Genomic DNA, 22,525 nt, shown 5'->3' on the forward strand with positions numbered 1-22,525 from the left:
AAATACTCTATACATGGTGAGTACGTATTATTAGCTAAATTGTATTGTTTTGTATGTAAGACTTAAATCTGCAAAGAAACAAAACAGTCACATATATATAGTTCCATAAAAAGTACAATATTTCCATCAACTTGTAGTAATGTAAGTATAAAGAAGCATTACATGGAAATACAGGGAGGTCAGTACAAGTACCTTACAACTGTAGTTACCTACTGTACTTGAGTAAATGGATTTGTGACATTCCACCACTGGATGTTTGGGATAATGTTCTAGTCAAATCCACAAGGTGTCACTGTAACATAACAAAGAGAGGAATGATGTCCCCTTGATCATGAGGTAGACCCAGGACAGGTCACTAGTCCCAGGACAGGTCACTACTCCCAGGACAGGTCACTAGTCCCAGGACAGGTCACTAGTCCCAGGACAGGTCACTAGCCACCACAGCCCTGCTGCTGTGAGGCAACACTACTTACCACTGCACCACCCTTTAAACCATCTTTCATTTTCAAGACCTTAAAGTGAGTATTTGTTCTATTGCTCATATTAAATAGATAGTAAAGGGATTACAGATTACTACTCTATATTATACAGTAGTTTATTCAAGGATAGCCACACCTTTAGATTTAGTCATAAGGGTTATATTGTACAGGCTATATGCACATTAAGAGTACAATGTGGACACATACTGTGGCTGTGGCTCAATTGATTACAAATAGTAGTGCCAAACTAATATAAAAGCCTTACTTCTTCTTCAGAGTAGTGTGGGGGTCAAATATCAAACTGACACTCTGGAGGAGGGATGTGCCAAACATGACATTAAACATGGCTAATTATTTAGCATAAACATTAAGCTAAGGTTGACCCACAATTAAATGTCCATTAAAAAACGTTCAACAACTGTTATTTTCCTTTCTTTTTTTTTAGATTAAAGGGTGTTTTACGCCACAGAAGGATGCTTTTTGGCGGAAGTGCCCTCCTTGGAAGCTGGTTTCAGATGGTGGCTTAGAGTACTGTCATCTATCTAGCACCATTTGAAATCAGTGTTCTTGGGGTGGGAAGTAGATGTCCCTGGCCAGCAACGGGCAGCTGTGAAGTGTCGCCAGAGGTGTCCAAGTTTGACCGATTACTTTTGGTGTTCAGAGTCTGCTTTTGTTTCTAGCACCATTTGAAATCGGTTACAGTGAAGGACAGATGTCATCTCACCTTGAGGAGGCCTAAGCTGTGCTCTTTATTTTACGGACTTTGGATTGACTGTAAGTAAAAAGTCATAATACCACACTATAAAAACTCTCTTCACATTGTGAGTAAAAGTGCATAAATATTACAAGTATTATAAGCTAAATGTATTGTTTTGTATGGAAAACTATAATCCGCAAAGTAACGAAACGGTCAAATACATGTAGTCACGTAAAAAAGACAATATTTCGATTGATATGTAGTGATATAAGTACAAAGAAGCATTAAATGAAAATAACAGTGGATCAGTAAAGGTACCTTACAATTGTACCTGGGTACTGTACTTGAGTAAATGGACCTGTGACATTCCACAGCTGGGTGTTTGTCTGCCAACTTGATCAAAGGATCATTTGAACAACTTTCTAGTGAAATCCACAAGGTGGCACTGCAATATAAAATATTAGAGGGATTCTGTTTTTGGAGTAGTCTCTGTACCCACGGTTGGTATTTCAATTATGTTTAGAATAGCTATTGACAGTTTCCACTTTAATTAGTTCTTACAACTTGCTTAAGACATTTCGGATGTCTCCAACCCGGGACAGGTTGCTAGTCAATCTCATAGAAGCGTTTCATTGTGTGACTGATTGTCTGTCTCTGTGTTCAAACTCCCCTTGAATCCTCTAGCTGTGAGCTGACAGCACTAACCAGTGCACCGCTGTCAACAATGTTTCATTTTGAAGGTGTATACATCATAAAGTGAATATTTTACTGCACCTGGGTCAAACAAGACTTAGTAATGATAAGAAAGCTTCTGTATGTATTGTACAGGCTATATGCACATTAAGAGTACAATGTGAACACATATAGTGTGGTTGGCTGTGGAGCAGGAGGTAGAGCAGGTCATCCACTGACCGCAGGGTTGGTGGTTCCATCCCCACAGTCCATGTGTCGAAGCGTGTTCCAAATTACCCCCGATGGTTAGCCACACCTAGCCACTGCCTGTGTCAGTGTAGGACTCAGTGGGAGAATTAGAGGCAAAAATTGTACAATGCCACTGTCTGTTATTGTTTAATTTAATCAACTGATTACAAAAGGTAGTGCCAAATAAAAGCATGCCTCAAAATAATACAAAACTCTTACTGACATGTTCTGACACACATTTTAGTTCAATAAATACAGATAATAAGCCACGCAAGTGCAAAAATTTCAGAGATCACAGTCTATCCATCTTTATGTAACCAGACACAACACCTGTGTCCTAATACTCTTAAGGTATGCTTCTTCTTCAGCCTTCTTCTGATTAGTGGGGGGGGGGGGTCAACACATATTAAACTGACACTCTGGAAGAGAGATGTCTTCAATACCAAAAATTTGGAGAGGAAAAAATATATTTTTAAATTAATTTAATTCTTTTTTATTTCTCTTTGTCAGGGGAATGTTTCTAACTTAATTTGGTGAAGCTACAGGGCACACAAAAAACATACCAAACATGCCATTAAACATGGCTAATTATTTAGCATAAACATGAAGCTAAGGTAGGCCCACAATTAACAAACATACAACAACTGACACAAAAGCTCAAACACTTTTTGCATTAAGGCATATGGAACGTGCCTTATATTCAGGCACTATGCACGGGACTGTTTCACAGATCCCATTGTCATCCCTAGACAGATTGAACCCGGAGGACCGGTTTATCGGCTAGGAACCTGTCTTTTACACAAGTGATTTTTCTGGTGAATAAACTATTTCCATTTCACTTACACAAATGGTGTAATTTCTGATAGAAGTAAATAGGGCCTAAATGACTGAGGGCAACGATTTTTGAAATTGGTCCAGTATTGAGGGAGTCCACTGCAGCTGCTAAATGGGCTGTAATGTAATCATTTGGGGCAACCCGGTACCGTCAGTTTATGTCCACTAAAAGTGCTTGATTTTGCCACTGAGAGGATCAGATTGGTATTATAAGTGTCTGACAACATTATGGAAAGGACCCTACAGAGAAATCAAACCTTTTTCTTTACCTCTCTCTATCTGTTTATTACTATATCATGTGACTTGATGCTGGAAGACAACGGTGGAAACGTGAGTGAGAGTTGGAGAGGAGTGCCATGGAACACCGGTGTTGTCAGAGTTTGTTGTGTTGGACTACAGAAAGTGTAGCTTAGTATTATCTAAAAGATTTTCAATATCATGGCGGATAATTAGCGGATTTTGCCAATGTGGATGCAATGGGAGGGTTCCGAACGAGACTTCTCCGAGCGAGACACACAATAACAAACAGACCGGGTCGAGCGAAAAGTAAGAAAAAGGTTTCATTTCTCTGTCGGGTCCTTTCCAGCCCGTTTAGCGGCTGCAGCATTTTCCCTCAATACTGGACCAGTTTCAAAAAGTGTTGTCCCCGTTAGTCACGTAGACACAAAAACATGGAGAAATAGGGTTGAATAATACCAAAATTACCATTTAAGCATCAAACTAAATTTAGATTTTTTTGAATGTTTCTGAAGTTTAAACAAAAAGTGTTTAATCCTAACAGCTGTATTTAAGGTCAAGCATGCAAACTGTCTTTACTGATTTTGCTTGTTTGAAGCTGACAGTGTAAAGGAGCTACAAAGTTCCGGCTGAGCTGTGCTCTGAGCTATAGTGCAAACATTTTAAATCAACATGGAGTTCAAGCCTCTCTGATAAACAGGAAATCTAGTTTCATCATGGTTACAGTGTAGAAATGCTGCTGTGATGTTGTAAAGGAAAGGGAAGGCATCTCAAACATCACTGAATTGAGTTATGCAGAATAGGAAAACGTGGTTATGAGTGGTCTATCAAAGATTGAAATTATTGTCAACTAATAGAGGAGTCTAGGTACAGGTTTGAGCTCCATTGGATGAGGTTTGTGAATCTCAGACTGGCATTCAGAAACTCATTTTGGGGGTTTCATAAGCCTGCGCCATCCATGTGCACATGGACGGCACAATTACATTCAAAGACTCTTCCAGTGACGTCCTCTTCTCAACCGCTCATCTTTACATTAAGCAATGCTGGACCAACAGGACTGTTCCGCTTACTGCAGGGAAAAAGACGCAAAGAAAAATAATCCAATTAGACATTTTAGACAAATTATAAAAAACCCTATAGTCTTGTGAAAGAGGAACAAATGTGAAGGGTTTTTAGAGAAGTAACAGGTTAGTTAGCAGCCCAGGATAATATAGAAGAAGGAAGAAAACATTAGTGATACATCATGGACATACAGTATGAATTATTAAAGCAACATTTTCACATATTACTCTTCGTCAACATATCATTATCTGTTCATTTGGTAGAAATGAGTTCAAGTGTGCTTGGCGGTCCATCTTCTTACCGAGAGTGCTACCTCCTCTCCATCTTTTGGAACCACATTGTCAGGTAAGCCTCTCCGAGAGCTGTAACCCAATAATGACCGGTCAACGTTACTGCTTATGCACGACCAGGCAGACAAGAAGCGAGGAGACTTTAAGGAAGTCCAGAAAAACACCCTCTTCACTCACAAGACCAGCCATGTTCAAAGAATAGCACACCCACTCACCCCAAATAGGACTGTTGTACCAACAAACGCTCTGTTGTCACATTTTGAGCATATTTCATTGACATGGCCTCCATCTTTTTATTCACAAGGATAACCAACCAATTCAGTTGCCTTAAGGGCCCAAGTTGTGAAACTTGGAAGCATGTGTAAGTATCAAAACTTTATACAAAGAGGTGTGACGGTTTATGTTGTAGACACTCTCCTACAGCTCACAGTGAGTTTGGCATTACACATGAACACCTCCACCCCAACAGGGAACTAAAGCGGTTTCATCACAAAGATTAGCAGAAATGTGACATACCAGCAGCCACTACTTCCTATTTTGCAGAGATAAAATTAGTCAATGTAAAACTTGAATGAACCGGAAAGGCTATTTCAAACAGAAACTTCCGGTCGCACTTCAACTGACCAGTGCTTTGGTTGAATCTAAGATTCCTTTAAATGGCATTATGTTCCTACGGTTTAATCCAGATCAAGTTTGCAAATTGCACTAGCAGACCCTTGTGCAGAGGATTGTGGGTCAGAATAGCTAGAAAAGCGTGCTGGCTTGCAGACTACAAAATGTGACCGGATGTAGTAGGACTTCCTGGTATTTTGGCATACTGCATTTGACACACTATGTATTGGAACACACACTACAGCTTTTTCTGGCATACTAAATAGTGTGGTAGTATGGTTATTGGAACGCACAGATTGTGTGTATATGGAGAGGCTGTGTGCTGCGACGTTACCTGTGTTCTCTCCAATGACCAAGACAAATTTCTCCCAAGGGAGACAATAAAGGCTAATCCCTTCTATTTTTAGATGTGGGAGATGTGTGCCATTCTGTTACTAGAACCTGTTTTTCCTCTTTGGTCATGTAAATGTATGGCATCCATGAAAAAAGAATAGGAAACAATAAACGCAGTAGAGTATTAACAAAAAACCTGCACACTTAATACTTAAACATGCTTTATCATCTTTGTTGCATTTTGCTGATTAAAACCACCATAAGGCCCTTTGGGGCGGAGCTCTGTCCACTGAGTGACCTCCAGCTCTGTGTAGGAGAGTGACCCCTTATGACAACACTGACACTGTGTGGTAGAGAAAAACCTTAGTCCAAAAGCCCTTACAATGCACACGACTTCAACATGCAACACTTGACAGACAGAGAGAGCTTCAACAGCATGAGGAAGCTGACTAAATACAAAGCACTGACATAAAAAAAGGTTGGAAAAGCCTTGACAGGGATAAAGCGCCTTTAATGTCTGAGATGTCAATAAAAAACATGCAGGCATGCAAACTCATCAGGGTGGAAGCGAGGAGGAGGAAAAGGTGATGCAACCCTCCTGGGTTGGTTTTTTAAAACCTGCAATTTGGTGCATTCTGGCCATGAGTTGATCTCTGGCAAATACACCAATTTATCTATGAAAAGTATCAAATAAAACATTTGACCTTCAGAAAAGTATGCTGGTAATGATGGAGTCCTATTTCCCTCCTCACTGCCCAAAACTTGTACTTATTTAACTATCCAACTATATTTTACAATAAAAATAACAGAAACATCTGTTATAACATCTGTACTTATTATCTTTATCAACTTTAAAGGCAACCAGAATCTACAGTACATTAGTCAAAAGAAAAAAAACAGGGCTGTCAAAGTATCGTAACGCGTCAACGCAAAATCATTTTAATGCCACTAATTTCTTTAACGCATTAACATTGACGCAATCGAGCTGTCAGAGGTTGTGCGGGTGGACTTTAAAAGCCAGAGTGAAGATACTGACAGAAACTAGAATCCATCTGTACCAACCATGTCATACTAGCTTGTCGCACAGGAGGTTAAATAACGCTCCAAATTTACGCAAAAGTTTGGCGTTGAAAAACTTGCATGGCCACTTTCAAAGGAGTCCCTTGACCTCTGACCTCCATATATGTGAATGAAAATGGGTTCTATGGGTATCCACGAGTCTCCCCTTTACAGACTGTTGAGCATATTGTTTTATGCTAAATGCAGTACCTGTGAGGGTTCCTAGGGAGGGTTCCACATTGGCTATATGTCAAAAGTCAATTACTTCTGTAATTGTTTTGTCCCGTTCTTGCGTCTAAAGGCTGCTTTAAAGCAACAGGGATAAGGAGTTGGGCTCCGGGTTGTTTTTTTCCTAGTACCGGTGATCGGCACCCCTGGGTGATGCTGTAAAATTGAACTGTCATTCACATGCCCTACTACGGTGGAGCGACGCTGACACAACATCCTCGTTTAATACACAACCCTCTCTCTGTTGCTGTAGTAGCTGACCTGGAACCTGCTGGCTGGTCTTCCAGCTCCAGCGTTTCATTTGCTCATTATCGGACCCCAGGAGGACTAGCTAGTGCCATTGGTATCAGCTAACGGGGATCCTTTATAAATAAATAAATAAAGTCATAGTGTGACTGACTTTCACGCCAATCCTCTTGTTGTGCTAACCTCAGCACTTCTTGCTTGCAGCGTACGGCTATAAGTTTCCGATCGGAACTTGCACTTGTGAATTTAATATTAATTCGATAATTCACTTTCGACAGAAATCCGTCTGTAGACTGAGCACTTGCAGCCATTTACACCCCCCTATTTTGCAGAAAGGGGAAGAGTTTGCATGCCTGAACATGGAGAAAGTAATTGTAAGGGTTAGTCGGCGGAGTGGAATAAAACAACATGTTACCGTCGCTTCTCCTTGATGATTGCCGGGACTCCACAGAAATAGCATCCACAGGCAGTGAGGACACTAACAATGAGGACTATTTTGATGAGAAACAAATAGAGATGTTTGAAGATGATGGGGTCATAAAGCCAACAAATGTAGTGCCATTTACTTTTCTGATATGAAAAAGGTTAGATTGGTAATCCCAAAAAGCTTCTTTTTTTTTTAAATGAAATTATGGCTTTTGCTCTTTGTTAGAATACCAACTCAAAAATGATTGTTTAAACCTTATATGCACCTTCCATACCAAAATGCAAACCATTTATCAAACACCAACCACAGTAAAGTGACACACATCCAGCCATTACTACATGAGTATGTTGTAATGGCTGAATGTGTCACTCTGTTATTTGTTGACCCAAATAAGAACATGATGGCCTCTCCAGAACTCTACTGTAATATAACCAAGCTGTTCTTCTGAGGCCATCATGCTTTTATTTGGGTTAACATTACCTCTTTACATTCTTGATCTACTGTTCAAGGATGAAGTTGAAACTTACCCGTCAAACAAACACCCAACCATACAGCTTTGGTGTCTCCATCATTGCTAGTTCCATCTGAAACAAAAGTGTAAAGATAAAACATTTTAAAAAATCAAGTTCATCTACTGTATCTTACAAAGACAGATCAACTAGGGCTCAGCAATGTTTTGAGGAAACATTAAGGTGAAGGACATAATGATGAGATAAAGTGTTGAGGAATGGCTAGTGTGTTGTGCCTGATGTGATTTAAGAAGGGTATGACCGGATGATTGCTTTACACGTATTGAGAAGATTCTATCACCACTGTTAAGTAAAGATTTTCTCATGAAAAAGCCTTAACAAAAGTAGATTATATTGTTGCATTTATTTAAAGTGAGTTTTTCAGTTGGCATATTGTTTGAGCCAACTGGAACGTGTTTAGGGTTGCAAAATTCCAGGAATATTCAAGGTAGAAGCATTCCATGGAAATTAACGGGAAAAAAACATCAATAAAATGGGAATATAGTGGTCATTTGTTTGTTTGTTATTTGTTTGTTATTTTGCCAAACAAATCCCTTAATTTGTAAAATACTGTACATACAATGTGAAATGTGTCGAGTTAGCTTGCTAGCAAGTTAACTAATATGGAGTATAGCACAATGTCTGGGGTGAAGTGAAATTTGAGCCAACAATGTGGGCTGTGTGCCAACCTAGGGTTTAAAGTGAACAACTTATTTATAAAAGAAATGTTTAACATTAAAGAATGAATGGTAACGGATTCATTAAAACTCCTCAGTTAGCATTAGCATGCTCAATCAAGCTACATCCCACATGGCAAGGCCTGTTGAAAGAGGCTGGCTCACACTTCATCAACACCTCATATCTTTGGGGGTATAACACATATGCAGTCAAATCTGGTCTGAACTCGCCGAAATGGAGCCAATCGCAACGCACGACTGCAGCTTCAGTTACACTGCGCATGACCCATGTCCGCCCGTGTCCGCCCGTGTCCCAGCCTCTTTCAATAGGCCTTGCCACATGGTAACAGCTAGCTGGCAAAAACTAACAGAAGGTGTTAACAATTTATAAACTGTGTACTTTGCTTTAGGCTACTATCTGCTGGTTAACTGAAATATCGTTTTTTTTTTTATTAAAAATATATTCACTCCAGTAATATAATCAAGACATACATGACTGCAGAGTGCAGTAGAGCTGGCCCTAGTGTGGGCTGCACACGTGATGGGAGAGCGTGTTGCTGAACGCAGTGCATGGTTACAATTCAATTAAATGGGCATAGTTTTAACCCCAAATATGCCATAAGACCTAGTATTGCTTTTTTATGTATATTTTCCCCCCCAAAATAAGTTCACTATTAAAAAAGGTATGGCTTTTTATATTGAAATTGTGGAAAATTCTCAAGCTAACAGAAATGTTCCAACCCTTTGCAACTCTTGAGTGTGTGCACTGCAAGTTGCAATTTCCTGTGAGGTCAAAGTGTGAAAATACTGACTTTGCTCAGCCCTAGTATAAACAGAAGTATAAAAGCATGAGTGTTAGACAGATTTCTTAGTAAAGCAAAATTCTGTAATTATTTCAAATTCGGAGTGAGCAATATGAGCAGAGACTAAACTATAAAGGCTTGTTCATACTTCACTAGAATCATTCAACTGTAACAATATACCATCAAATAGGATCATTCAACTGTAATTCCTTAACACAAACACAATGATAGCTGTTGGATCCAAGATACATTGATATGCTTTGATACTGTAAAATAGTTCAGTCCTTTGGAGTCAATCACCCCAACAAGGCTTTTTTGGCCCAAAGAAATTGCAACATTTTATCAGGTGACAACACTGAAGGACTATAGATGGTTCCTACTGTAAGCATTTACACGGACTATACCTGTAGTAGTGGTAGTAGTAGTGGTGGTGGTGGTGGTGGTGGACAGTTTAGGTTGGGGTGGAATTGCTGCAAAAACATAGTTTTTGCAGTATGTCAGGTATGTGCTAATATCACATAGATACACATTCACTTTAATCATGTTATTGATTCATAATTAAGAGCCTGCAGAAACTAGCTAAAGTGCATTTCACACACACTGACTTTTAAACAAAAGAGTATTTTTTTTAATTACCTGTACTATTACAGTAACTTCCATATCTTTCCATTAATTTGCAGTCCTTTGGAGTCAATCACCCCAACAAGGCTTTTTTGGCCCAAAGAAATTGCAACATTTTATCAGGTGACAACACTGAAGGACTATAGATGGTTCCTACTGTAAGCATTTACACGGACTATACCTGTTGGTTTGACGGTGACAATAGGACGTATAGTGGTGGTGGTGATGGGGGTGGTGGTGGTGGACGGTTTAGGTTGGGGTGTAATTGCTGCAAAAACATTCATAATAACATTCATAATTAAGAGCCTGCAGAAACTAGCTAAAGTGCATTTCACACACACTGACTTTTAAACAAAAGAGTATTTTTTTAATTACCTGTACTATTACAGTAACTTACATATCTTTCCATTAATTTGCAGTTTCTATTACCAATTCGTGCTGCTATTTTATGTTGAAAACATGTAGGAGTAAGCTAATTTAACTGTACTGGATTGTTCCAGCATTGTGTGGAAGGCACATACAAAGACACACACAAAGCACATACATACTTGCATATAGAAAGGTGTTATATTAAGTGACCGGGACCTTACTCCTTTAAAAACTTCTGCCCATGAACAAAAGAAAAGTTTTCACAAAAGCAGTAAGTAAGTATTACACAGCAGCAGGGCCTCATCCAAAAGGTACGCTAAAAAATGGATGCAATATTTCTGATGATGGTAAATCCTGATTTTTGTGTTATCAGTATTCTGTATGAGCATAACGAAACCATCCAAAATGCACATCCAACTGTGAGAAATATTTGATGCACTGCAGCCTTGTTGAAATTATTAAGTGGTCATTTTGGTATTTTTCAACCTGGACCTTATTTTCCCATGTTTTTGTGTGTAAGTGAATAATGGGGACAACCATTTTTGAAATTGGTCCAGTATTGAGGGAGAACGTTGCAAACGACAGCTGCTAATTGAGCTGGAATGTAATCGCTCGGGGCAACTCCTCACCGTCAATAGAGCGCTGCAGGGATGACGGATTTTAGTAGGCCAACCAGGAAGTTAGCATCTGCCTGGTATCCCTCGACAAAAAGCCAATGGAATTTTTCCATTGGCTTTTGGATTATTTCAGAAAATAAGCTCTGTGGCAAACACACGTTTATGATTCTTAAAATAAATGCACACCACTTTTATGATTTTTGGAGCATAAATGCAATCAAGAGAAGTAAAAAGCTAACGTTCAGCTATAAAAAAAACGACACCACGGTTGCATGAGCGCGATTATAAGCAACGAGGCTGTAAAGACGGACGAGTCGGCGTGATGACGTTTGGTAGTCTCATTTAGCCACTTGTTAGGAACCGCCTTTCATAAAGACACATAAAGGCTTTAAAAATTCCTGAGTGGAATATTTACTGACTTATTTTATACTGTAGAACAAAACGTTAAAGTCTCTTCAGCTTGTGTTAACCACAGACCTTATTTCAGGCATCTAACTAAAAACCCATTGACTTCCAGACGACGGAACCAGAAGTGCTAAAATGATAACTCATTTCTGGATTTTAGGACTCATTCCGTTAGCACTCTATATACTTCCACTAAAAGTGCTTGTTTTTGCCACTGATGGGCTCACATTTTCATTAAAAGTGTCTGACAACATTATTAAAAGGACCCTACAGAGAAATTAAACCTTTTTCTTACCTTTCTCTTTCTGTTTGTTACAGTGTCATGTGACTTGTTGCAGGAAGACAACGGTGGAAACATGATTAAGAGTGGAGAGAGGAGTGCCATGGGACACCGGTGTTGTCAGAGTTTGTTGTGTTGGAGTACAGAAAGTGTAGCTTAGTGTTATCTAAAACAATGATTCCCAAAGAGAAGATTTTAGTTGGGTCGTCAAATCAATTTGCAGAATTTCCGTACGCCTTTGAGTCACATGAGGGAACCTGAATATTCGTATTTTCTGATAATTGTAGCCTACTTATAACATTGAATCTAGTGTGAAAGGCAGCGTACATTCTGTTTGTTTTACTAATGAAAGGAAAAACACGAGGGCCTGTTAACACTGCCTAAATGCATATATTTAGTTTAATTTAAGTATTTCAAGTATTTAACATGTTCCAAATGTTTTCAATAACACGTGCATGAAACAAAGTTGTAATTTCTCAAACATATACAGCTTCAAATTGGCTGGTTTATCTATTCAAGATAATATGAGGTGATACAGAAATGGCAGTAAAAGTGATCAGGAACATTCATTTACCCACAAATTCACTCTTATCACGATTTATAGACAAGGCCTATTGTGAATTTGGGTCGGGATGGTTTGTCATTTATAAAAAGTGGGTCCTCAGAAAAAACGTTTGGGAAAGACCGATCTAAAAGATTTTCAATGAAATGGCTGAATGTTTAGCTGATTTCAACAATATGGATTTGACACGAGATTTGATAAGACTTCATCGAGCGAGACACACAACGTAACAAACGGACCGGATCAAGCAAAAGGTAAGAAAAACCTTTAATTTCTCTGTCGGGTCCTTTCAATAATGTTGTCAGACGCTTTGTAAATTGACGATGAGGAGTTGCCCCAAACGATTACATTACAGCCCGTTTAGCGGTTGCCGGTTACAGCGTTATCCCTCAACACTGGACCAATTTCAAACATTCTTTTCCCCATTAGTCACTTAGACACAAGAACATGGGAAAATAAGGGTCCAGGTTGAAAAATACCAAAGTTACCCTTTAAGTCCATGGCTCTAAATGATACTTCAAACCTTCTCCTTCATATCTTAGCAATCAGAGGATGTATGGTAGAAGACTTGCTGTTCATTTTATGGATTCATTTTAAATTTGCCATTTTATTTTATGTTTTTTTATGTAGTAATTTCCTAACATACGTAAAAGGGGCATTTGAGTGTGAGAAAAAAAAATCGTGGAAATAAAACTTAATTTAACTACAGAGCAAAGGGGAAATATCTGTTTTAATTTAATCTAAAAGGGAAACCACAAACAGCTACATATATAGAAAGTTATGCCATTAAGCTCATCACTTGCAAGAATGCGATGGTATCTGGATAATTATAAAATCATGTTTTCATCATGTTCAAACATAACAGGTGGACTTTTCTTTACAGACCTAAACCAAGTAGTAACTTTCATTTATGACTTACCTTGACATTTTGGAAATTCAGGTGACCACTGACGGCCTATTTCACATGTCAGGGTGGGCTGTCCTATCATAGCAAACCCGGAATTGCACACGTACGTCACCGTAGCCTGGTATCTATGAGGGGGTCGAGAACCCCCAACCCAGTGCGCATCTGGAATATTAGGCTCTGGACATTCAACATCTGCAGGCAAAGAACATTTAAAATGGAAATTAATAGAATTGTCCAAAATGTTCTTCTCCGGTCCAGAGTATGCGAGACTATCTGTCACAGCTGAGTTTACACTGGGAAAATGTTGAGAAAGGTTGGAAAAAAAACAAAAAAACACTTACAGATACATGCTGGAGGAGCAGGCTCAAACATCCCATTAACTGAACATGATGATTCACTTGATCCAGAGAGTGTCACATCGTTTTGACATGTGTACTGTACAACTTCTCCGTAGGTGTAGGTATCTTTGTTTGGCCTGAAAGTGACATTCTTTGGCGCAGGTGGCGGATTACAACTCACCACTGCAAAATAAAAGTGACATCTATTAAAATGGAAATAGACACAAATGTAGTCATGTGCCTTGTATTAACACACAGAGATTACCAACCTTCACATACAGGCAACCTGCCCAGCCACCCTTGGGCTCCACAATGGAGATGTTCTTGGCCAACCCTTCTGTAACTATTTAGGGGATCAAAAAGATATTAATTATTTGACTTTTCTTTTCTATAATAGTAATAAAAAAAGTGTCTGGCCTCATATTTCATCCACTTAAACCAGCGTCTTTTGTACTTTGATTATTCATTTCTAACTCTATTTAATCTGGGTAATTTCCTACATTAAATCATTGTGTTATAACTCCTCCTCTTTGACCAACACCTCTTATATTGTCTCTTAATCTCTGACTCTATAAGTTATTCTCTCCATTTCTGAGATTTCCTGGATTGTTTCCTTCCATCTTTGAATCGATGGACTTAAGAGTTTTAACCAGTAGTTACCGGTAAATACCGGTCTGTTTCCTGCGTTAACTCAGGTGGTGATTTTCCAAGAATAAGGGACAACAAATTTCAAGAAGGATCTGTAGTAGCCCTTTCATTTCACATGACAGCACTGACTGGTTAGCCCTACTGAACACCCACATTGATTAGAATACGTTTTTTGATTTAGAACATATTGGGTGCTGACATTTTACAATTAAATACGCTTCTGGCAATTACATATTTAAAACTAAATCTCGGAACATTAACCATCAGAGTTACCAGTTAATTACTTACCCAGTTCTGCAAGTCACCTTTAGTCTATCGCCGAACTCTGTCCCTTCAGGGTAATCGATATTCCCATATTCCACATCTCCAGCAGAGCCACAGTTATTCCCTGAAAAAAAAACCCTCATAAGGATTAAATTCCTCCCTTAAAAATGTCTGGATATGATAGAGAGGCGAGGTCCCGTCCCTTCCAGTGGACCCCCATGGGACCTTATTTCGGAAAAGATATGAACAGTAGTCAACGGCAAGAAACAAATATTTATTTGATCCCGTTTGAATTGCGCAAAGAATCACACATACGATGTTTGTCAATTTAAAGCATCATTTTGCAAGTCAAGAAAGTCACCGTTTTTTGCAGGTTTGTGGTAGTATCATTTCATTTTGTGTGAAACCGCTCAGTGAACTACATCTCTCGTCTCGCACAATATACGTCACCATCACTAGCTAGCTAGCTAATTTAGCTATGTTCCATGCACACTGTAACGTTATTTGACCTGATGTATTTTGTTAGTGACTCCTGCTCTTTTTATCAGACGGGAAGAGAAAGAACGAGCAAGACCCATTGCTAGTGTGAGTTCATCCCAGTAGGAAACACACCGGCATCATTGCTTCAGCGACAGAGACGTCACTACGGGACTTTTGGGTGTGTTGTCTTTCTAATTACGTATCTTCACAGTCTGATACTTCAACAGTTTCACATCAAACTGCAACTTTCTTGACTTGCAAAATTATCTTTTAAATTGACAAACATTATATGTGTGATTCAATGCGCAGTTCAAACGGGATCAAAAAATATTTGTTTCTCGCCGTTGACTATAAGCCCCAGGAAGAGCGCCAGGCGTTGATGCAAATTTTCGTAGTGGCCAAACAGCGTTACTACAACTTCTGTGTCGGTCACGTGATGCCATTGGGCCAAAAAAGACTTTTCCCCATAGACTTACATTGGGAAAGAGATGTCTGTAACTCAGAGGATCTTTTTTTGAGGTAAACCAACTTCCCAGTACGAACACTTGAATAGCCCTTATTTAAATCATTAGGTCCTAAAAGTGTAAAATGCACTAATAGCTGAATCCAGAGTTATTTTCCTTCCTCCGTTCATGTGAATGAGACTCGGACCAAGGCTGGGGGCAGAGTTACAGGAAACACTACTGTTCCTGCTCTATGGGCCCAATGGATGCGGAAAATCACCGGATGATCCGGGTACCTTATCACACGACAGTCGAGCCATTTTGGATTCAACTGAGCAACTCTCATAGGAATGAACGGGTGCCCACATTCAACGCTGTATCCAGTTCTCTTTATACATCTATGGTTGACTACTGATCATATTTCTTCCGAAATAAGGTCCCATGGTGGTCCACCGGAAGGGGCGGGATTTTGCGTTTTTATTATACACAAATGATTCACCAGACTGGTTACTAGATATTATCAGTCACTCATCTATTCATTCAGCATTTACTAAATGGTGCAAAAACCAGAGAATATTGCCAGTTTAGACTAGTTGTGAAATACTGCTACTATTACAAATTTGAATGTAAAAATGAAGTGCAAATATTCACTATTGCATCTCAGCCGCAGAGTACTCCAACTGCCAGCAGTGCAAGTGATGGCCGTAGACCCTGCTTGCACGTAGCCAACATTACAGGCAAAAGTGACTCTTGTCCCATCTGGGTATGTTGGTAAGTCGTCGTTCAATGTCATGTTGCCTCCTCCAACGGGTCTGAGGCAGTCTTGAGCTATAATGAAAAAGACGGACAGAGAAAGAACACCAGACGTGAGGACAAGATAACTTAAGACCAAACACCAGCTTGTGCATAATCACACATACAGTAAGTCACAAGCTTATCTGCTCTGCCACTCACCTTGAGCTGTAATGGCAAGGCCAAGACTGCTCAGCAGAAGGAGGGAAGTGACACACATGACGGGATCTGGCCAGTCTGTCTGAAGTCAATGAGCTTTCTGGCAAAGACAAATGCAAATGTAAGCAAACCCATCAGAGTACAGTAACTTATTAACTTGATTAACATTGTTCATACTAGTGCTGATTCCAGTCAAGCAGAGCAGTCTCTAAGGAACACATCACATTACAGACATGCAATCTAACAGCAAGTGACTGTAGGCTACTTACATCGAACTCAAATATCAATATAGAATGCTCAGTATCACAAATGTTGATACATATTTGCTTAGAATTGTCCTTTTGTTGCCTTATAAAGAAATCATCACGCCAGACTCCATTCAAAATAGATCAATATTAGCTGATTAGCGTGACACTGCTGATGTACCTGATCTCACCGACCTAGTTCACAACTTCTCTATAGCAACAGCTTCGACTAGCTAATTCGGCATATGTTTCAACAAGAGAATTACACAAATGACAATTTAGCAGTACAATTTCAGCGCGTAAAACTACTAGCTCACGCATGTTGCTCCCTCCGTCTCCCTCCATCAGAACACGGGGTGGGCGGTGACGCTGCTCAGCTTCAACTAACGCTGGAAACCGAAATCGAACCTCCACTTCTACACCACATATGCCGAATGTACCAGTAGATCCTCGGGCTGGGGGAGAGCGTTCAATTGTGTTCAATTGAATGAGCTCATTATCAACACATGATTCAATCCGTGAAGTCGCCTGTCAACACTGGCTGGGCGAAGCTAGCTAGCTAGCTAGCAGTTAGCCAACCAAACATCAACACACGTCAATAAGACCTGGTTTTAGTCACCCTTCTGTTCTCGGTTAGTTGTGATAGTGGAGTTTGTTCGGATCAGGTTTTTGACTTACCAAACTAATGTGAAGAATCACTTTGGTCCCTGCTGATCCACTGATCCACAGAGGTGAAGAGAGTTGCTTTTTGTTCTTGTTCTTGACTAATGCCTGAATTCTACCGGAAACAGGAAACAAGAAACAGGCGTGGCCTTTTAATCAGTGACGCACATCTTGTCCTGAAATCACCAACTTTACAACACACTGGCTGTTTTCGAAACCGCATACTGCATACTACTGAGGAGCGCAGTATGCATCCTCAGTAGTATGCAGTATGGAACGTAAATCGGTTTATTTTGTAGTACGCGAGGCCGAGTTTCGCGGGCTTCCGGTTTTGGAAAGCTTAAAAAAAACTTAAAAGTTACGGCTTTGCTATGGGTAAAGTTAACGTTAGTAGGACAGATTACGTTCGTTACAGATAGACAGTAGCACTTATGAATTGCTGTCCTTACATTAAATTAGAAAAATAATATGCTATTTTTACATTTATATTCCTCCCTGTCCACCGCTGTCACCGGGATGTTGACGTCCGTCATTTCCGCCATTACAAAAATTTCCAAAAAGTGACCGTCGCAGTGCATTGCATTGTGGGATACAGTAGGCGAGGTAGACTGGTCTGATGCATACTGGAGAATTTTTCCAAATCAGTACGTCATCCGGGTATTTTTGGCATACTGGAGATTTTGCTTTTGTTCGCATACTGCATACTACATACTACATTTTGGCCAAATCAGTACGTACTACTAGTATAGTATGCGGTTTCGAAAACAGCCACTGTTAACCATACATCCATGGTTAACCATGCTGTTAACTATGCTGTCAACCATACTGTCCAACATGCTGTCCAACATGCTGTTAACCATACTGTCCAACATGCTGTTAACCATACTGTCCAACATGCTGTCCAACATGCTGTTAACCATGCTGTTAACCATACTGTCCAACATGCTGTTAACCATGCTGTTAACCATACTGTCCAACATACTGTTCAACCATGCTGTCCAACATGCTGTTAACTATGCTGTTAACCATACTGTCTAACATGCTGTTAGCCATGCTGCTGTTAACCATGCTGTCCAACATGCTGTTAACCATGCTGCTGTTAACTATGCTGTTAACCATACTGTCCAACATGCTGTTAGCCATGCTGCTGTTAACCATGCTGTCCAACATGCTGTTAACCATGCTGCTGTTAACTATGCTGTTAACCATACTGTCCAACATGCTGTTAGCCATGCTGCTGTTAACCATGCTGTCCAACATGCTGTTAACCGTGCTGCTGTTAACCATGCTGCTGTTAACCCCTGAAACCTGAATACTGATCAAATGATAACTGGTTTACTGGGTAAAAATACTCGATTACAAGTAAAAGTCCTTCATTCAAACACCAAAAATGATGCAGAATGGCCCATTTCTGAATAATAAGCTATATAGTATATCACATGACTGGATTATAATTATTGATGCAAGTTTGATTTATGTAAACAGAAATGACTGAATTAATTTCAACATGGTAAAGTTGATCAGCCTATTTTCATCTGTAGTTTGAGATTCATCCTATTATTGTTACTGTCAATATGTACATTATTTATTTTATCTTCATTTATTATTTTTGTAATCTTATTTTCTTTCTTTTTTTCTTCTTTTTAAAAAATATGAATTAAACTTTGCTTATTGTTCTTTATCCTTTTTGCATCTGCAATGGGTGAGGGTTGGGTGGGAGGGGGCTTTGGATGAAATAAATAATGGAGAGGAAAAAATACCAAAATATGGAAGAACAATCATTGTGTGCTCTTTTTGTATGTTTCTGTACACCTGATGTTACTCCCAATAAATTATTATGAAAATATATATTATTGATGCATTGATGTGTATATTTAAAGTTACACCTAAAGGTGATGCAAATATGAACTAGCCTAGACCTACTTTCCTAGGCTACTATTGGATAGCTTAACCATTAATAATAATATAATATAATATTAGTTAATTTATTGCTTGTATTCAATCTAAATCTGCAAAGTAACTAGTAACTAAAATAATAATAAAAAAATGTAGTAAGAAAAAGTACAATATTTCCCTCTGACATGTGGAGTCGAAGTAGAAAACATCATGAAATTGAAGCCTACTCAAGTGAAATACATTGTACTTAAAGGTGCTATTAATAACATTGATAACATTCAGCCATTAGGTCACATTCTCCCTCCCCGTAAGTTGTTGCCAGGCACTTACCGCCAATCTCTGCCGTTTATCTGTTTTTTCCACACTAACTGACGACCCAGAGATACCACGTGATACCAACGTCGTTTTACTATTGGCTCACAAGCCTTGTTAGAAGTGTGAACCAAACGTCAGATATCTTCCACAGAAATAAACAAAACATTCGTTTTGGACCCGCCAACATTTTTTAAATGATTAATTCACAATCATAATGTTTTGTTTTTTTCAGGTAAAGCCAAGGATCTGTGGATGTATTTTTTTTAAATATTGGTCTACATAAAATGTTATCAATATAACTTTAAGTAAGCTACAGTATTTGAATAAATTCAGCCCACTTAGTAACATTCCACCACTGCTGATTCCAATCATCATTTAAGCCTGTAAAAACTGCCCTGTATGCTCCAACTTATTTCCAAACAAACATGAAATCAATGCTACACCAAGAAAAGCCTTTTTAGCTGTTGTGTATTCCAAGATAGGGTTTATGAGGCCATGGGCAACTGGGCTCAGTACCTAGCAGTCCCCCTCCCAAGAGCTGCAGGGTCCATGTGTTCAATACAGAGGACTAGACCTAAACATCATATAGAAAACCTGAGGGGACAAACAGAAAATGTACAGATCTCTAATGTGAATGCTGCTCCTTTGACCTCTCCTGTAAACCACACATGGTTAGATGCCTGATGTGTCTCCTTGAGGCGAGTCGCAATTTACCATAATTTCAATGGTAACGATGGAGACCATTACACAAGACATTCATAGAGCGTGATGTAATGGACCCAACCCAGGCAGGGTCAATATGAGGAAGTGATGTACTTCCCACTGAGCTCAAGCTATTGGTCTTTTTATATGAAATGTTCCTCTTTCACTATTTTTCTCTCGTGCCCCTGAATCACATAGCCCATTTCCCTCTTATGTCACTTCCAAGCTCTTAAAAATAATACAGGTTGACTTATGTAAGGAAGTTTTTGGAATTTTTGGAATGGAAAGTTTTATTTTTAAAGGGGACCTATTATGCTTTTGTGCTTCTTCCCTTTCCTTTAGTGTGTTATATAATTTTTGTGGATGTAAAAGGTCTGCAAACAGGGTCCGAAATGAACTTTTTTCACTTCCTGCCACTGTGGCAGGTAAGTATTTTTTTTTGTCTGCCAATCAGATATTTTATCTGCCACTTTTGAAATCTCTCTGCGCTAAATGAAGGAATAACATTTTAGATCTGATGTAATTCAATGTTTAATATATTTTACATGAAAAACATTATATACATGGTAAATTACAGTGTTCAAATTACACCGTAGCTTCCGGAGGAGCCCTGTTTTTGGGGGTCGGGAGGGTACTGTAGCCTACACAGTGCTGTACTTTGTTATTGCCATCTGTTGTGGTTATTTGCATAAAAACACACAATTAAAAAGATTATGATTATTTAAATATAATATTTATAATCAGGTCATAATTCCCTTTCTATTATCTATTTTATATTGCTGTGAACAAAATAGCATTTGGTCGAAAAACAAGATTTTGCATAGGGCCCCCAAAAAGTTAGGACCGGCCCTGCTTGGAACCGCTAGCTGGAACCGGCCCTGCTAGCTGCGCTCCTAAAGTTGGAGGAGCTGCTGGAGATGCTCCTGTCATGGGGAGAGATGCAGCATGTTGGTACGGACTAAATTCATTCATTGCAGCCTTATTATCCATTGAGGACGAAGAGAGGAGGAAGTAAATAAATAAGTGGTTAACATTAGTAACATGATTTGAGCTGTTGCAGAGTTTTGACTCCTCGTTAACGTAACGTTATCTTCAGCTCGCGACGGCTGCCGGCTCGTTAGGGAGCATTAACTGTAACGTTACCGTTAAAGGGACTCAATCTAAGAATCAGAAATTGCTTAACAGCGACACCTGTGGCTGTTAAGTCAACTAAAGTCAGCGTCCTGTTGCTCGCACTTGTGCTCGCTCTACATAGACATGAATGAACATCGGTCAAAACAGTGAGGCATCACACGTCAGCTAAAACCACAATATCACTTTATATTTCACCTGCTTGGCAGTAATGTTAGCTAACCAGACAAAGGTCTCTCCATGAATCGATGCTGATCCTAGTGTTGGCTTTTCCTGCTTCAGACTCCCGACCGCGGCCGGAGGGAACGGGAGACACCGGAGTTTTGGTCAGAGACGATAACGTTACTCGCTGCGGTGCACAGTCTATTCAGTCAGCAGCAGGAAACGACACGGGACACCTCTGTTGGTCTGGAGGAGCTGCAGCATTATTTCTGCACAAACGTCCATTCACTAGATATTCTCAGAGCTAAACTAACTCTCCTGCAGTGTGGAGTGTGCGCGCATGCACGTGAGAGGTGGAGCGAGAGAGCGTGTGAGAACGAGCGCGGTGTGTGAGTGAAGGCATGCAGAGGAGCAGAGGAGCAGAGTACAGCAGAAACTCCGGCCCTGGAGACCAAAGCTACGGTCTCCCCTGTGTCTTCTGGCAGTGGTCGGGGGTGGAGCAGGAAGAGTTGACACTGTTTAACAGACGGGCTTCACTAGATACAACTGTTTTGGTGCTTCCGTGTAGTTTGTGTTGGAACAGCGTAGCCACACGGGAGCGCGCATAAGACACCGACCCGCAATGATTTCTAAGAGTGTAAGAAGTTAGAAACGGTCCCTTTAACATCAGACAGTCTAACATTAGCTAACTGGTAACGTTAATACTAGAAAGTTTGCCTCATTAACTTGGGAATAATTCCCCATTGCTTGAAAATAAGCATAATAGGTCCTCTTTAATTATTTTGACAATGTTTTAATGTGAGTCGTACTGAATCAGGGAGCAGCTTCTCACACTGAGAACAAATGGAGAACAGCATGGGTCGAGACTCAACACCACTGCCCAGTTTTACACGGCAGTTACTGTTCATCAGATGTTCAAGGATTAGATCTCATGCTTTCTAGCTTCTGATGGGAATGCTGTCATAGATGTTGTATTCTGTATCGAGCACTGAACATATTCCTCTGCCAACACTTGGAATTTTTTATCAAACCAACATAGACAATATTTCCATGCTATAAAACACCTCACCGCTGATTCATTGTTTGTTCAAGAGATTAGTTTCCAAATATGT

The 22,525-nt window shown here is 39.6% G+C and overlaps 1 protein-coding gene across 13 annotated transcripts; it reads right to left on the reverse strand.

Moving 5' to 3' along the window:
* Window positions 1–2,228: 2,228 nt before the first annotated feature.
* Window positions 2,229–17,380, reverse strand: LOC119489220 (membrane cofactor protein-like). Of its 13 annotated transcripts, none has more exons than XM_037771402.1 (13): window positions 17,223–17,380; window positions 16,303–16,399; window positions 16,000–16,176; window positions 14,450–14,549; window positions 13,783–13,856; window positions 13,517–13,696; window positions 13,188–13,367; window positions 10,217–10,303; window positions 9,819–9,884; window positions 7,953–8,009; window positions 7,414–7,489; window positions 4,532–4,592; window positions 2,229–4,237 (listed from the first exon to the last, which is right to left on the reverse strand). In XM_037771402.1, the coding sequence occupies exons 2-13, from the start codon at window positions 16,358–16,360 to the stop codon at window positions 4,235–4,237; spliced, it is 1,119 nt and encodes a 372-aa protein (XP_037627330.1). In that variant the 5' UTR covers window positions 16,361–16,399; window positions 17,223–17,380; the 3' UTR covers window positions 2,229–4,234. The 13 variants fall into 13 exon arrangements, with proteins under 13 accessions (XP_037627330.1, XP_037627331.1, XP_037627336.1 ...); XM_037771403.1 differs by having other exon boundaries at window positions 16,303–16,395; window positions 17,223–17,377; XM_037771408.1 differs by lacking the exon at window positions 10,217–10,303 and having other exon boundaries at window positions 17,223–17,379.
* Between the last annotated feature and the right edge of the window lie 5,145 nt (window positions 17,381–22,525).

The sequence above is a fragment of the Sebastes umbrosus genome, chromosome 6 (genome assembly GCF_015220745.1).
Source record: "Sebastes umbrosus isolate fSebUmb1 chromosome 6, fSebUmb1.pri, whole genome shotgun sequence".
NCBI lineage: Eukaryota > Metazoa > Chordata > Actinopteri > Perciformes > Sebastidae > Sebastes > Sebastes umbrosus.